We start from the raw sequence: 15,339 nt of genomic DNA, 5'->3' as shown, positions 1-15,339 counted from the left end.
AAGATACATGATTACGAATTGGACGCGAGTCCTAAATTAAGTTTTAGGCGGTCCGTATTACAAATGGAACTCTGCCGAATTTTCTGTAGAATTTTAATAGCATATCCAGTTGTTTAAAATATTTGAGGATCACTTAATATAGTCTATTAGAGTTAGAGGTTCTAATATATTCATTGGATTCTAAAAGGTTTAGTAAGTTAAGCGTTTTTGAGGTCCACACTCGTGGTGAGCGTGATGGTAATGGCCCGGATTAGGATTTCCATTGTGTTTAGTTCATAATTAGGTTGGTTGTAGATTCGGGTTGTTACACATTCTGACATAGTTTAGGAAGAGCGTTCTTGATCGAGGTATGCTAATCGCATATGAGATTCCAGTACCTCCATTTTGAGTTACAAAATTCAACCAATGAGAATAATTTTTCAACCAATGGGAAGCAAGGGAGTGTGAGAAATTGAGAAAGAAAATGGAGGGTTTGATGATTATAATGGGGACGATGTGATGGTGAATGTGATATATTCTAAATTAAAAAAATCGATACTAGAGCTAATAAAGGAATATCTTAAGTAAAATCTTTGAACTTAAACCTAATAAGAGCATTAAATCTTTAAAGATTGCATCCAAGAGAAAAAGTGATAAATTGAATTCATAACTTTTCCGTATTAATTAATCTTTGTTTATTTTCATTTATTTTTTTCAACTTTTTTTGAAAAAGAAAAATTTCATTAATTGAAGGTCAAACGACATCTGCAATAGATATTAAAGAAAAACAAGATACAATTAAACAAGTTTAAATTAAATTCGTCTTCGAAGAAACTACAAAGAAGCAGATCGTATAATACAGCGCAATCTCCTTTTATTTGTTGAATCAAGCAGTTGTTGATGAGGAAGTCTATCATTTTGACATTGTTTAAGAAGATCATTCTTGATCGAGCCATGCTAACCACATCCGAGATTCCAATACCTCCATGTTGACTCTTGAACATCAACCAATGAGAATAATTTTTCAACCAATGGAAAGCAAGGGAGTGTGAGAAATTGAAAAAGAAAATGGAGGGGTTGATATTTATAGTTGGGACGATATGATGGTGAATGTGATGTACCCTAAGGTAAAAAAAATAATACTAGGGCTAAAGGAAGATTTTATGTAAAATCTTTGAAATTCAATCCTAATAAGAGCATTAAATCTTTAAAGATTGCATCTAAGAGCAAAAGTGATAAATTGAATAATTAATTTTTAAGTATTAATTATTTTTCGTTTATTTTTTAACTTTTTTCTAAAAGAGAAATTTCATTAATTGAAGGCCAAACGACATCTACAATAGATATTAAAGAAAAACATGATACAATGAAACAAGTTTAAATCAAATTCATCTTTGGAAAAACTACAATGAAGCAGATCGAGTAATATAGTGCAACCCCCTTGTAATTGCTGAATCAAGCAGCTGTTGATGAAGAAGTCTATCATTCTGACATATTTTAGGATGAGCATTCTTGATCGAGCTTTGTTATCCGCATTTGAGATTCTAATAGATTCATGTTCAGTTTCGAACTTCAATCAATGAGAATAATTTTTCAACCAATTAGAAAAATTTTTCATCCAATGGGAAGCAAAGGAGTGTGAGAATTGAAAAAGAAAATGGAGGGGTTGATATCTATAGTTGGGACGATATGATGGTGAATGTGATGTACCCTAAGGTAAAAAAAATCGATACTAGAGCTAAAGGAAGATATTAAGTAAAATCTTTGAACTTAAACCCTAATAAGAGTATTAAATCTCTAAAGATTGCATTTGAGAGCAAAGGTGATAAATTGAATTCTTTACTTTTAAGTATTAATTAATATCTGTTTATTTTAATTTATTTTTTAACTTTTTTTTAAACAAAAATTTCATTAATTAAAGGCCAAGCAACATCTACAATAGATATTAAAGAAAAAAAAAGATTCAATTAAACAATTTTAAATCAAATTCGTTTTCAATGAAAATACAATGAACCAGATCGAGTAAAATACAGGGCAACCCTCTTGTATTTGCTGAATAAAGCAGTTGTTGATGAGCAAGTTTATCATTCTGACATAGTTTAGGAAGAGCATTCTTGATCGAGACATGTTAACCGCATTTGAGATTCTAATACCTTCATGTTGAGTCTCGAACTTCAACCAATGAGAATAATTTTTCAACCAATGGAAGCAAGGGACTGATAGAAATTGAAAAAGAAAATGGAGGGTTTCATAATTACAGTGTGGACGATATGATGGTGAATATTATATATCCTAAGGTAAAAAAACGATACTAGAGCTAATAAAGGAATATTTGAAGTTAAATCTTTGAACTTAAACCCGAATAAGAGCATTAAATCTATAAAGATTGCATCTCAGAGCAAAGTGATAAATTGAATTCTTAACCTTTTTTTTTTTTTGCTAGATAAGTAGAGATATATTGATAAAACCAAGCAGTTTACAACCTAAACCACTTCCAAGAGAAGGCGAACCAACTAGGTTGGACCCCCTAAACTACAAGGAAGGGAAAACAACCAAGTGAGGCTACAAACAAACAAGGGAGATACAAACAATTTCTTACATCAAGCAACTATCTACTCTTAAGCAAGTCAAACCAAGCTCTATCATCAATAGAAGTTTTCTTAGGAATAACAGTGCTAATCCTAAGAAGTATCAAACTTTTCACACGTTGAACAATCTGAGTAGGCCTCCAACCAACAAGATTCCACACTGCCTCATTTCTTGCCCACCAGATGAAGTATACACCAGCTTTCATCACAGCAGCCAGAACTTTTTTTCTTAAAGCTTGAAATTCTTCTGTTTCTCCAGAATCTTACAATTCTATGAAAATCATATTGGTGACTCACCATTCCCAGCCAAGTCCTCAATAGATCAATGCAATTCCTGGAATAATCACATTGAAAGAACAAGTGTTCATGAGTTTCTCTGCCTGTAGAGCACAATTGACATTTATCATCATTTATTAGGCCATAATTCAGCAATCTATCTGCTGTATTTAGCCTATTTTTCATCACCAGCCAAGCAATAGCTCTGTGCTTTGGAATAGAAATCCTATTCCAAATAAATTTGTCCCAATCTACATGATCCCCTTCCACATATAGCTTTGCATATATGCTTTTGAGGCTGTATTTCTGCATTCCAGTGAGGTCCTGTAGGGAGACCTTTGCTTTCAGACATTCTTTCACCTCACAAACTTGTTTCTAATACCAACTACACCCTACTGGATGTCTGTAGTCCCACCAATTCTGCTCTTTGATGTACACAGCATGGACCCATTTGATCCACAGGTTATCCTGCTTGGTAGCCAAAGCCCACACATATCTAGCCATAACAGCTTTGTTCCACAAATGGGCATCTCTAATGCCTAATCCCCCTTCACTTTTAGGTTTACAAATGTCCTCCCATTTAACCCTACTAGGTTTACTGCTGTAGTAAGTCCCATACCATATAAAAGCTTTGCATATACTTGTAATCTCATTAAGAACTTTCTTGGAAAGAACAAAAACCTGAGCCCAATACATGTGTATACTCATAAGCACAAAGTTAATTAGTTGTAATCTCCCTGCATAAGACAAGTGTCTACTGCTCCAAATCCTTATTCTAGTAGACATTTTCTCCACTAGCACCTAACACTCAGTGGTTGACAACTTTTTGGAATATATAGGCACTCCTAGGTACTTCAATGGGAGAGTACCATGAGAGAAGCCAGATACATCCTTAATTCTTTGCACATCACTAGGTATCATACCAGCAGTGTAGAACTCTGATTTAGTCTCATTGATGCACAGTCCAGAGGACATAGAAAATAGCTTGAAAGCCTGCAACATGAGATAAATAGAGTAGAAATCACCTTCACAACAAAGTATGACATCATCAGCAAACATCAAGTGATTCAGCTGTAGACCTTTGCATCTAAGATGATACTTGAATCTAGGGTGCTGCCCCACTTTCTTCAATGTCCTAGTCAAGTATTCCATACAAATGACAAAAAGGAGAGGGGAGATAGGGTCACCCTGCCTCAATCCCCTCTTTGATTCAAAATACCCATGCATACTTCCATTGATCATTACTGAAAATCTAGGGGTACTCACACATGTCATGATCAACTGAATGAATTTAGGAGGGGAAAAGCAAAGATTGCATCATCTCTTCCAAGAAGGCCCACTCAATAGTATCATAAGCTTTCCTCATGTCTAATTTCATTAGACAGCTAGGCTTCACATTCTTCCTTCCATAACTTCTCACCATGTCCTGACAAACCATAATATTATGGATTATGAATCTATTATGCACAAATGCACCCTGATTCTCAGCAATGATATCAGGCAATATAAGTCTTACTCTGTTGCTAAGCACTTTTGTTATACATTTGTATAACGCATTGCAGCAGGCTATAGGCCTAAACTCACTCACATTATTAGGGCAGGTCACTTTAGGAACTAGAGTGAGGATGGTAGCATTGAGTTCCTTCAACAAACAACCTTGATCAAAGAAGTTTAGCACAACCTGTGTGACTTCCTCACCAATTACATCCCATGTATCTCTATAGAAGTGAGAGCCCATACCATCTGGGCCAGGAGCTTTATCTCCTGCAATAGAGAAGAGTGCTGCTTTTACTTCACTTGGTATATAAGGTATGTTCAACAAGGCAATGTGATCATCTTGAAGCTTAGGACCCATATCAATGATTTCAGCTTTAACCCCAGTCCTGTTTTGCAGGCTTGTACCAAGTAGATCTTTATAATACTCAAGAAAAGCTTGAGAGACCTTCTCTACCCCCTCCTGCCACTCACCTCTACTGTTATGAATTGCATAAACAGTATTCTGAAGCCTTCTAGCTTTAATAGCATTATGAAACAATGAAGAGTTTTCATCCCCCTCCTTACACCAAGCCAACTTAGCCTTCTAAGTCAGGAATGACATACATTGGTGGTGTTTAACTCTATACTCTGCACCAGCCTTCCTTTCAGCCTCACTAAGATCCCTATCACCTGGATTCTCCTTCAGTTGCTCTTGACAATCTTGTAGGTACAGTAAAGCCTTGATATCCTGACTTTGTATGTCAGAAAACCCTTCTTGATTCAGCTTTTTAAGCCTATGCTTTACTTCTTTTATCTTTTTCACCACTCTATACATAGGTGTGCCTTCAACCTCTTGATTCCACCCTTCTTGAATAATCTGAAGAAAGCTGCTAGAAGAACTCCACATTGTAAAATACTTGAAGGGTCTCCTATTGTTCTCTCTGACAGGATATACATTAATTACAATAGGAGAGTGATCAAACAAACCCTCAGGCATAAAGTGAGCTGCAGATGTAGGAAACATCCTATACCATTCATCATTCACCATAGCCCTGTCCAACTTAGAGTACACCCTACTCTCTCCTTCCTGTTTATTATTCTAGGTGTATAAGTTACCAGTGCTAGTTAGGTCCTGCATCCCACAATTACCCATACATTTTCTTAGATCCTCCATATCCTGTTGTCTAACCCTAGCTCCAATCCTCTCTTCATTGCTCATAACACAATTAAAGTCCCCTAGAATAATCCATGGACCACTACACATGTCTACAAGCTTTTCCAAATCATCCCAGGCTTCACCTCTTCCATGTGCATCATTAAATGCATACAAGAAGGTACAAAAAAACTTTTTATCAGCAGGACCAGTGATGCTACAATGCGTAAGCTGACTAGAAACAAACAAAATATCGACCTGGAAACTCTTAGAGTTCCAAGCAACTAAAATCCTTCCTCCTCTATGGTAAGAAGAGTTTGAAGAAAAGCACCAACCTCTGAAAACATTTTGGTAAAGGCTACCCATATTGATTGCCTTCACCTTTGTTTCAAGGAGACTCACCAGCCCAACATCCTTCATGCCAAGAAACTTCTTAACATCCTTCTGCTTGGCTAGGCTGTTGATCCCCCTTACATTCCATACAATGATTCTATCCATGAGATTCAGGGGGTTATCCACCCCCTTCATCCTCTTGTTCAACCCCATTTAATACACAAACTACTGCTTCAGCACCTTCAGTATCATGTGTTTGTGACACCAGAACCTCAAACCCATTATTCACTACTGGACCAGGAGCTACACTTAAACTTCTTCTAGCTGGCCTTTTAACAGGTTGAAATTCCACATTAGTCTCTGGAGGTGGATCTTTACCAGAGATCACATTGTCTGTTTGAGGTCTGACCTCCTTCTTCCTCCATTCAGTCCTCACCACAGGCTTTTGGCATTGCTCTTGAGCATGACCCATAGCATTGCACGATTTACAGAGCACTGGTTTCCATTCATAGAATATACCAACCTTCTCTATATTATCACACTAATTAATGAACTCAATAGAGTCTGGAAATTTCTGATCCACCTTCACTTCTAGCATTACTCGAGCATACTGCAGCTTATCCCTTCTAGCTGTTGCCTGGTCAGTTTTTATAGGCTTCCCCACCTGACTAGCAATCCTAAAAAGGCAATTCTCCCCCCAATATCTGAAGTTCAACGACAGTTGGACCCAAATAGGCAAGACTCTTACATCCTCCTTCACAATATCAATAATAGAATCCCAAGCTTTCACCACTACAGGCTTGTTATAAAAAAACACAGAGTTTCCTGATAGCACTTGATCCCTTCTTTCAACTGTGGTAAAACGCACTATATAGATCCCTTTCTTGACCATTGCAACTTTATCCACCCCTAAATTCCTCCATATACGCCTTACAAACCCTTTTACTACCTGAACAGGAGGGTTTGCACCTACAATGTAACAGTAAATAGCAGAATTCCAGAAATCCAGTTCAGGCTGAATGTCACTCATCTCAATCCTAACAAGCTTCTTTGAAGTATTTTCAGCACATATTACCTCATTTTCCACCGATTCAGGAGAAAAAAGTATAGGTAAAGGAGCAATACCTTCCATTCTAACCATTCTTCTACTCTGGTCCGGAGCTTGATTAGCTTCAACACGATGAATCGTTTCCAACCAGTCCGAAAACTGTACACGAATCTCAGATTGTTTATGCAACTCTTGTAATGAAGCACGAGGTGATAAAATCTCCTCCTGGATAATCTCAGTTTCATTATCAATATCCAACGCCGAAACTCCTATTAAAGCATCCACCGATTTCATTTTCTGATTACTCTTTCCAGAAGATGGGCCCTTCTACTTCATCTGGTTCTGACCATTCTTCACCGGAGCTCTCGCAGTCCTTGCCATGGCAACCACATGATTGTGGAGAAGAAAACTAGAGAAACAATGAAGAAAAACAATGAAGGTTACTGTTCCAATGGAGGTTACTGTTCCATTGGTTTAGAGAGAGAAGAGAGTTTCTCTCTCTAGAACCTTTTCTTAGTCAATCTTTGGTTTATCTGAATTCTTAACCTTTAAGTATTAAATAATCTTTGTTTAGTTTCATTTATTTTTTAACTTTTTTAAAAAATAGAAATTTCATTAATTGAAGGCCAAACGACATCTACAAAAGATATGAAAGAAAAATATGATACAGTTAAACAAGTTTAAATCAAATTCGTCTTCGAAGAAACTACAATGAAATAGATCCAGTAATACGGTGCAACCCCCTTGTATTTGCTGAATGAAGTAGTTGTTGAGCAAAAAGTCTATCATTCTGACATAGTTTAGGAAGAGCACCGCATCTGAGATTCCAATACCTCCATGTTGAGTTTCGAACTTCAACCAATGAAAGTAATTTTTCAACCAATGGGAAGTAAGGGAGTGTGAAAATTGAAAAAGAAAATGAAGGGTTTCATAATTATAGTGGGGACGGTATGATGGTGAATGTGATATATCCTAAGGTAAAAAAATCGATACTAGAGCTAATAAAGGAATATTCTAAGTAAAATCTTTGAATTTAAACCCTAGTAAGAGCATTAAATCTATAAAGATTGCATCCAAGAGAAAAGTAATAAATTGAATTCTTAACTTTTAAGTATTAATTAATCTCTGTTTATTTTCATTTATTTTTTAACTTTTTTTAAAAATAGAAATTTCATTAAATGAAGCCAAACGACATCTACAAAAGATATTAAAGAAAAATATGATACAATTAAACAAGTTTAAATCAAATTCATTTTCGAAGAAACTACAATGATCCAGATCGAGTAATAGGGTGCAACCCCCTTGTATTTGCTGAATCAAGCAGCTGTTGATGAAGAAGTCTATCATTCTGACATAGTTTAGGAAGGGCATTCTTGATCGAGCCATGCTAACCGCATATGAGATTCTAATACATTCATGTTGAGTCTCGAACTTCAACCAATGAGAATAATTTTTCAACCAATGGGAAGCAAGGGAGTGTGAGAAATTGAAAAAAAGGAGGGTTTGATATTTATTAGTGGCGACGATATGATGGTGAATGTGATGTACTCTAAGAGCATACACAATTGTTGATCCAAAATTTCGGATCATCAAATATTTAAATAGTTCATCTCTCTTCCACCTCATTGATGATCTACAAATAATTTTTATGATCTCCTTACTCCCAATGGATGATCTACAATTTTAGATCTTTATATTTTTTTCCTACCTTTTACCATACCCCATCATATATTCTCTCTCCTCACTTTCCTTTTCATCCTATTATTTATTTATTTATTATGAACTATTTAATAATCAATAATGATGATTGACTTAGAATATTTATGTTTTTGTAATTAAAAAATATTAAAAAAAAATTAATGATAATAATTTACTTAATTACTTAATATGATAATTAAGCTAATAATATTGATGGGTGGAAGTAAATCAATATTGATGTTTATTTGTAGACAAAAAAAGTAACTATTGGTGACATATTTCAAAAAAAAAAAAAAAAATATTTAACACATAAATATAACGGTTTTTTCACCATATACCCCTGACAATTTTTTTTTTTGCACCGTATACCCTTTCAACTTTCAAAATTCATCATATACCCCTCACATTTCGAAAAATACATCAACTTACCCTTTTGACTAACGGTGTTAGACTTTCGTTAGTCATTAACCCCTAATCCCCTCTAACCCTAATTAACTAACCTAAATTAAACCCTAATCCCCACCCCTTACCCCACTGCCACATCACCCACTGCCACATCACCCACACCCCTTCCCCCTACTGCCACATCACCCCCACTACCACATCACCCCACCCCTTACCCCAACCCCTTACCCACTGCCACATCATCCCCTCCACCCCTTACCCCAACCCCTTACCCACTGCCACATCATCCCCTCCACCCCTTACCCACTGCCACATCACCCCTCCACCCCCACCCCACCCCTTACCCCACTGCCACACTGCCACAACCTCTGAAACCGGCGCACCACCCTAGCACAACCTCTGAGAAACTGGCACACCACCCTCGCACACTCGCACCACCTCGGAAACCCTTTGCACCACCCCGAAAACCCTTCGCACCACCCCAGAAACCCTTCGCACCACCATCGCAACACCCCTTAAACCTCACACCACCTCGGAAACCCTCGCATCACCAAACAAAACCCTTCGCACCACCCCAAAAACCCTTTGCACCACCTCGGAACCCTTGGTACCACCCCAGAAACCCTTCGCACCACCATCGCAACACCCTTTAAACCTCGCACCACCTCGGAAACCCTTCGCACCACCCCAGAAACCCTTCGCACCACCCTCGCAGCACCCCTAAAACCTCTTACCTCCCCGATTACAATTATTCTCGCACCTCCCAGCCCGATTTCATCCCATAGCCACCAATTGACATAATACAACTTGACAGGGGGAGGGGGTTGCGCGATTTTACAGGGGGAGGGTGCGCGAGTTTGCGAGGGAGGTGATGGAGACGGCGGCGGAAGGGGAAGGGGTTGCGTTGTTGCAGGCGGCGGAAGGGGGAGGGGGTTGCGGCGCTGCGGGTGGCGGAGAGGGAGGGTTCGGTGGTGGTGGGGAGGGGGACTGCAGTGGTGGAGTTGGGGGTGGGGTTGAGGGTGGGGGTAGGGTAGGGGATGGGTTTAGGGTTAGGGTTAGGGTATTAGGGTTAGGGTTAGAGTTAGATTTAGATTTAGGTTAGTTAATTAGGATTAGAGAGTGATTAGGGGTTAATGACTAACAGAGTTTAACGCCGTTAGTCATTAAGGGTAACTTGATGTATTTTTTCAAAAGTAAGGGGTATATGGTGAATTTCAAAAGTCGAAAGGGTATATGGTGCAAAAAAAAATTTGTCAGGGGTATATGGTGTAAAAACCGTAAATATAACCTTTAGACAAAAATAACTGATGTAAATATGGCAATAGAATATAGATGCTGCAATTTTAGACATGTGGGCCGTGAATTTTTTCCCCCTTCAATCTCCTGCTGACATGTGTCCATTCCTGCAGCATTTTCATTCACGAACCAAGCATTGCTCAGATCGTTGGGATGATCTGATCATCTTCCTTCTGTCCTTTCTTTTTTCTCTTTCTTATTTTTTATTATATTTTTTCTTCTCTCTCCTTATGATCTATAACATAGATCATCCAATGGGTTTTCTCTAAGGTAAAAAAATCGATACTAGAGCTACAGGAAAATTTTAAGAAAATTCTTTGAACTTAAACCCTAATAAGAGCATTAAATCTCTAAAGATTGCATCTGAGAGAAAAGGTGATAAATTGCATTCTTAACTTTTGAGTATTAATTAATATCTGTTTATTTACATTTATATTTTTAACTTTTTTTAAAACAGAAATTACATTAATTGAAGGCCAAACGACATCTGCAATTGATATTAAAGAAAAACAAGATACAATTAAACAAGCTTAAATCAAATTCGTCTTGAAAGAAACTACAATGAACCAGATCGAGTAATACAACGCAACCCCCTTGTATTTGCTGAATCAAACAGTTGTTGATGAGGAAGTCTACCATTCTGTCATAGTTTCGGAATAGTGTTCTTCATCGAGACATGTTAACCATATTTCAGATTCTAATACCTTCATGTTGAGTCTCGAACTTCAACCAATGAGAATAATTTTTCAACCAATGGGAAGCAAGGGAGTTTGAGAAATTGAAAAAGAAAATGAAGGGTTTCATATTTATAGTGGGGATGATATGATGGTGAATGTGATGTATCCTAAGGTAAAAAAAAACCGATACAAGAGCTACTAAAGGAATATGTTGAGTAAAATCTTTGAACTTAAATCCTAATAAGAGCATTAGATCTATAAAGATTGCATCCAAGAGCAAAGTGATAAATTGAATTTTTAACTTTTAAGTATTTGTTATTCTCTATTTATTTTCATATATTTTATAACTTTTTTTTAAAAAGAGAAATTTTAAGAATTGATGTCAAACGTCATCTACAATAGATGTTAAAGAAAAACAAGATACAATTAAACAAGTCTAAATGAAATTTGTCTTCGAAGAAACTACAATAAACCAGATCGAGTAATACAACACAACCCCTTTGTATTTGCAAAATCAAGAAGCTGTTGATGAGGAAGTCTATCATTCGGATATAGTTTAGGAAGAGCATTCTTGATCGAGCCATGTTAACCGCATATGAGATTCCAATACCTTCATGTTGAGTTTCGAACTTCAACCAATGAGAAAAAAATTTCAACTAATGGGAAGCAAGGGAGTGTGAGAAATTGAAAAAGAAAATGGAGGGTTTAATACTTATAGTGGGGACGATATGATGGTGAATGTGATGTACCCTAAGCTAAAAAAACGATACTAGAGCTTAAGGAAGATTTTAAGTAAAATCTTTGAACTAAAATCCTAATAAGAGCATTAAATCTTTAAAGATTGCATCTAAGAGCAAAAGTGATAAATGGAATTGTTAACTTTTTAATATTAATTATTCTCACATTATTTTCATATATTTTTGAACTTTTTCTAAAAGATAAATTTCTTTAATTAATAGCCAAAGGACATCTACAATAGCTATTAAAGAAAAACAAGATACAATTAATAAAATTTAAATTAAATTCGTCTTCAAAGAAACTACAATGATCTAGATAGTGTAATACATCGGAACTCCCTTGTATTTGCTGAATCAAGCAGCAGTTGATGAGAAAGTCTATCATTCTAACATAGTTGAGGAAGAGCATTCATGTTAACTACATATGAGATTTCAATACCTTCATGTTGAATTTCAAATTTCAACCAATGAGAATAATTTTTCAACCAATGAGAAGCAAGGGAGTGTGAGAAATTGAAAAATAAAATGGAGGGTTTGATACTTATAACGGGGATGATATGATGGTGAATGTGATGTACCCTAAGGTCAAAAAACCGATGCTAGAGCTAAAGGAAGATGTTAAGTAAAATCTTTGAAGTTAAACCCTAACAAGAGCATTAAATATTTAAAGATTGCATCTAAGAGCAAAAGTGATAATTTAAATTCTTAACTTTTGAGTATTAATTAATCTCTGTTTATTTTCATTTATCTTTTTATAAAGTGAAATTTTATTAATTGAAGGGCAAAAGACATCTGCAATAGATATTAAAGAAAAACAAGATACAATTAAACAATTTTAAATCAAATTCGTCTTCAAATAAACTACATTGAACTAGATCGAGTAATACAACGCAAGCCCCTTGTATTTTCTGAATCAAGCAGTTGTTGATGAGGAAGTCTATCATTCTGACATAGTTTAGGAAGAGCCTTATTGATTGGGCCTTGTTCACCGCATCTTAGATTCCAATATCTTCTTGTTGAGTCTTGAACTTCAATGAATGAAAATAATTTTTCAACCAATGAGAAGCAAGGGAGTGTGAGAAATAAAAAAATAAAATAATATGGAGGGTTTAATACTTATAATGAGGACGATATGATGGTGAATCTGATGTACCATAACGTAAAAACACCAATACTAGAGCTAAAGGAAGATTTTAAGTAAAATCTTTGATCTAAAACCCTAATAAGAGCATTAAATCTTTAAAGAATGCATCCAAGAGCAAAAGTGATAAATTGAATTCATAACTTTTCCTTATTAAATAATCTTTGTTTATTTTCATTTATTTTTTAACTTTTTTTTAAAAAGGAAAAATTTCATTGATTGAAGGCCAAACGACATCTACAATAGATATTAAAGAAAAACAAGATACAATTAAACAAGTTTAAATCGAATTTGTCTTCGAAGAAACTACAATGAAGCATATCGAGTAATACAACGCAACCTCCTTGAATTTGCTGAATCAAGTAGTTGTTGATGAGGAAGTCTATCATTTTGACATAGTTTAAGAAGAGAATTCTTGATCGAGCCATGCTAACCGCATCCGAGATTCAAATAAATGGATTCATATAGTACACGCGTAAGCGTAAACGCTTATACGGCTTGATTCATTTATACCTAACTCTTTAGTCAATCCATTAGACATATATTCAACCCCTACACTATGATATAGAGATCACATCATATCCAAAATTAATCATGCTCTTCCGGGCTGCTAGCGAAACACACTCAACATCTATAAACTAAAATTAACTCTTAAATAAATTTAGTCGCAGCGAAAAAATATCCTTAAGTACACAATATCTTGACTAAATTCCCAAATATTATATACAATAAAATATCATAAACTAGTCCTGAATCAACTATCGAAATACAAACTCAATCCATAATGTACAACGACATCTTTATCTTGCTCCACTTCCAATTCCGAGCTCACAACACCAAACCTGCAAATTTAGGGAAGAAATACAAAACAAACAAAATTCCAAAATGAGTGAAAACTCGTAACCTTTACTTCAGCCCATTACAAACATTTTATTTCAAATCACTTCTTTCCATTACAACGCTGGCATAGCTCACTCTCTTAAGCAAATCAGTGGCAAGTCCAGGCTTTGAACAAACACCGCCTCCAAGGTTCGTTGTGGAGCATAGTTGACCGTACCAGGTCAAAAGAAGTAACTGTCCTCCACCCATACCTTGCCCAATTTCTTTTTTCAGTTCATAAACTAAGCCAGCAAAACAATTACGTATTCATATAATTAATGACATTTCAACAACACATTTGTTATTTTCCTAGGAACACTACAAGAGGGGGGGGGGGTTGAATTGTAGGTGTAGAAATAAACGTAACTTTTTGCGGAAATTTAAACTTAAACGAATAAACAAGCTAGAGGAACACAAGGGATTTTTACGAGGAAAAACTTCTTGGGCCCAACAAGAAGAAACAACCTCGACCACTAGGGATTTTAAACTCAACTCTTTCACTAATTAGGCCAAACAACTTTGTTACAACCTAATTCTAACTCGAGCCACACCTTGAGTTCCTAAACTCAAGTTCCTGAGCCACTGTTCCCTTAACAGTAGTTCCTCTCAACTTCACTCGAAGTTTTCTCACTCATACAAGCTTACTCAAAGCCTCTCTTACAGAACTTCACTCAAAGTTCCCTTACCCCAAAAACCAAAATACAATTGATCGAAATAAGCTTAGTGGAATTAGAGTAAGAAAGCAAAGAACAAATGGCTATTATGAGAGAATGAAGGCACTGACACTTAATTAGTTAAACTCACTTAATTACTTAGTCAGACACACTTTGGAACTCATTTAGACTTCAATATTTATAGTGAAATCATAAAGAACGTGGGAAAACTCGATTCATGTTAAGTCCATTAACCCATGATGTTCCTTCCCCTAAGGAACACGTTTCTCATCATGTCCCATGATCCCATGATCTCATTTGAACGTGGATATATTTTAGCCACAACTCCTAAAGATTAGGAGTTTCTTGAGTTTATCCGAAAATCAGTTTATATAAACAGATTTTATTATTAAAACTGAATTTTTAATCTTAAGAAAATATTATCTTTTAAACAAATCTTTATAAAACCGGATAATTTATTTCTTATTTTTCGAAAAATAAAATCTTTTCTTAAAAAGATTTTCTTTATTAAAACTGATTTTTCATTTTAGAAAAACTAATTTCCTATAATTTAGGCATGACTTACTCAATTCATAATTGTACCGTTATACTTTGCACGCCTAAGTCTAGTTCCTTTTATAAACAAGTTCCTTTAACATATTCGTTTAGTGCCACTTAGTTTGTTCCTTAGAAAGGAACAAACTCTCATTCTCAAATAAAACTTGCCACTGTTCCTTACCATCTCTTTGTTCCTTTACAATGGAACTAGAAAATAAAACGCCTAGCTTTTATTTTCTTGATCCAATGCTTGCTCCAGTATCAACTTATAGAAACTTCTTTACTTAGCCTTTGAAATCCTCTCTTGACTTCTTCCTTGACTTCGTATTCTCCCAGTTCCTTTCATTGATACCTTAAACATCATACACTTAAATAACTCATTAGTTCACTACTTAGTTTGCATCTTTGTTTCTTTGTCATCATCAAAACTAGGGTTCAACAA

General features: G+C 35.7%; 2 protein-coding genes across 2 annotated transcripts; both read right to left on the bottom strand.

The window, feature by feature from the left end:
• Positions 1 to 2,587: 2,587 nt before the first annotated feature.
• Positions 2,588 to 3,155, bottom strand: LOC130589553 (uncharacterized). Its single transcript, XM_057390838.1, has 2 exons — positions 2,915 to 3,155; positions 2,588 to 2,829 (listed from the first exon to the last, which is right to left on the bottom strand). The coding sequence occupies exons 1-2, from the start codon at positions 3,153 to 3,155 to the stop codon at positions 2,588 to 2,590; spliced, it is 483 nt and encodes a 160-aa protein (XP_057246821.1).
• A 489-nt stretch (positions 3,156 to 3,644) lies between these two features.
• Positions 3,645 to 4,085, bottom strand: LOC130589552 (uncharacterized mitochondrial protein AtMg01250-like). Its single transcript, XM_057390837.1, has one exon. The coding sequence runs from the start codon at positions 4,083 to 4,085 to the stop codon at positions 3,645 to 3,647; it is 441 nt and encodes a 146-aa protein (XP_057246820.1).
• Positions 4,086 to 15,339: the final 11,254 nt, after the last annotated feature.

Source organism: Beta vulgaris, chromosome 7 (genome assembly GCF_026745355.1).
Source record: "Beta vulgaris subsp. vulgaris cultivar EL10 chromosome 7, EL10.2, whole genome shotgun sequence".
In the NCBI taxonomy this organism is placed as follows: Eukaryota; Viridiplantae; Streptophyta; class Magnoliopsida; order Caryophyllales; family Amaranthaceae; genus Beta; species Beta vulgaris.
The sequence above is the reverse complement of the archived record's forward strand: the minus strand, read 5'-3'. Positions and strand labels throughout refer to the sequence as shown.

Excerpts from the sequence above, each read along its gene's own strand:
- LOC130589553 (XM_057390838.1), bottom strand. The coding sequence starts at position 3,155 with ATGCAGAAATACAGCCTCAAAAGCATATATGCAAAGCTATATGTGGAA. Across the intron at positions 2,830-2,914 it reads TGAACACTTGTTCTTTCAAT|ATTCTGGAGAAACAGAAGAA; the intron begins GTGATTATTCCA and ends TAGAATTGTAAG.
- LOC130589552 (XM_057390837.1), bottom strand. The coding sequence starts at position 4,085 with ATGATCAATGGAAGTATGCATGGGTATTTTGAATCAAAGAGGGGATTG.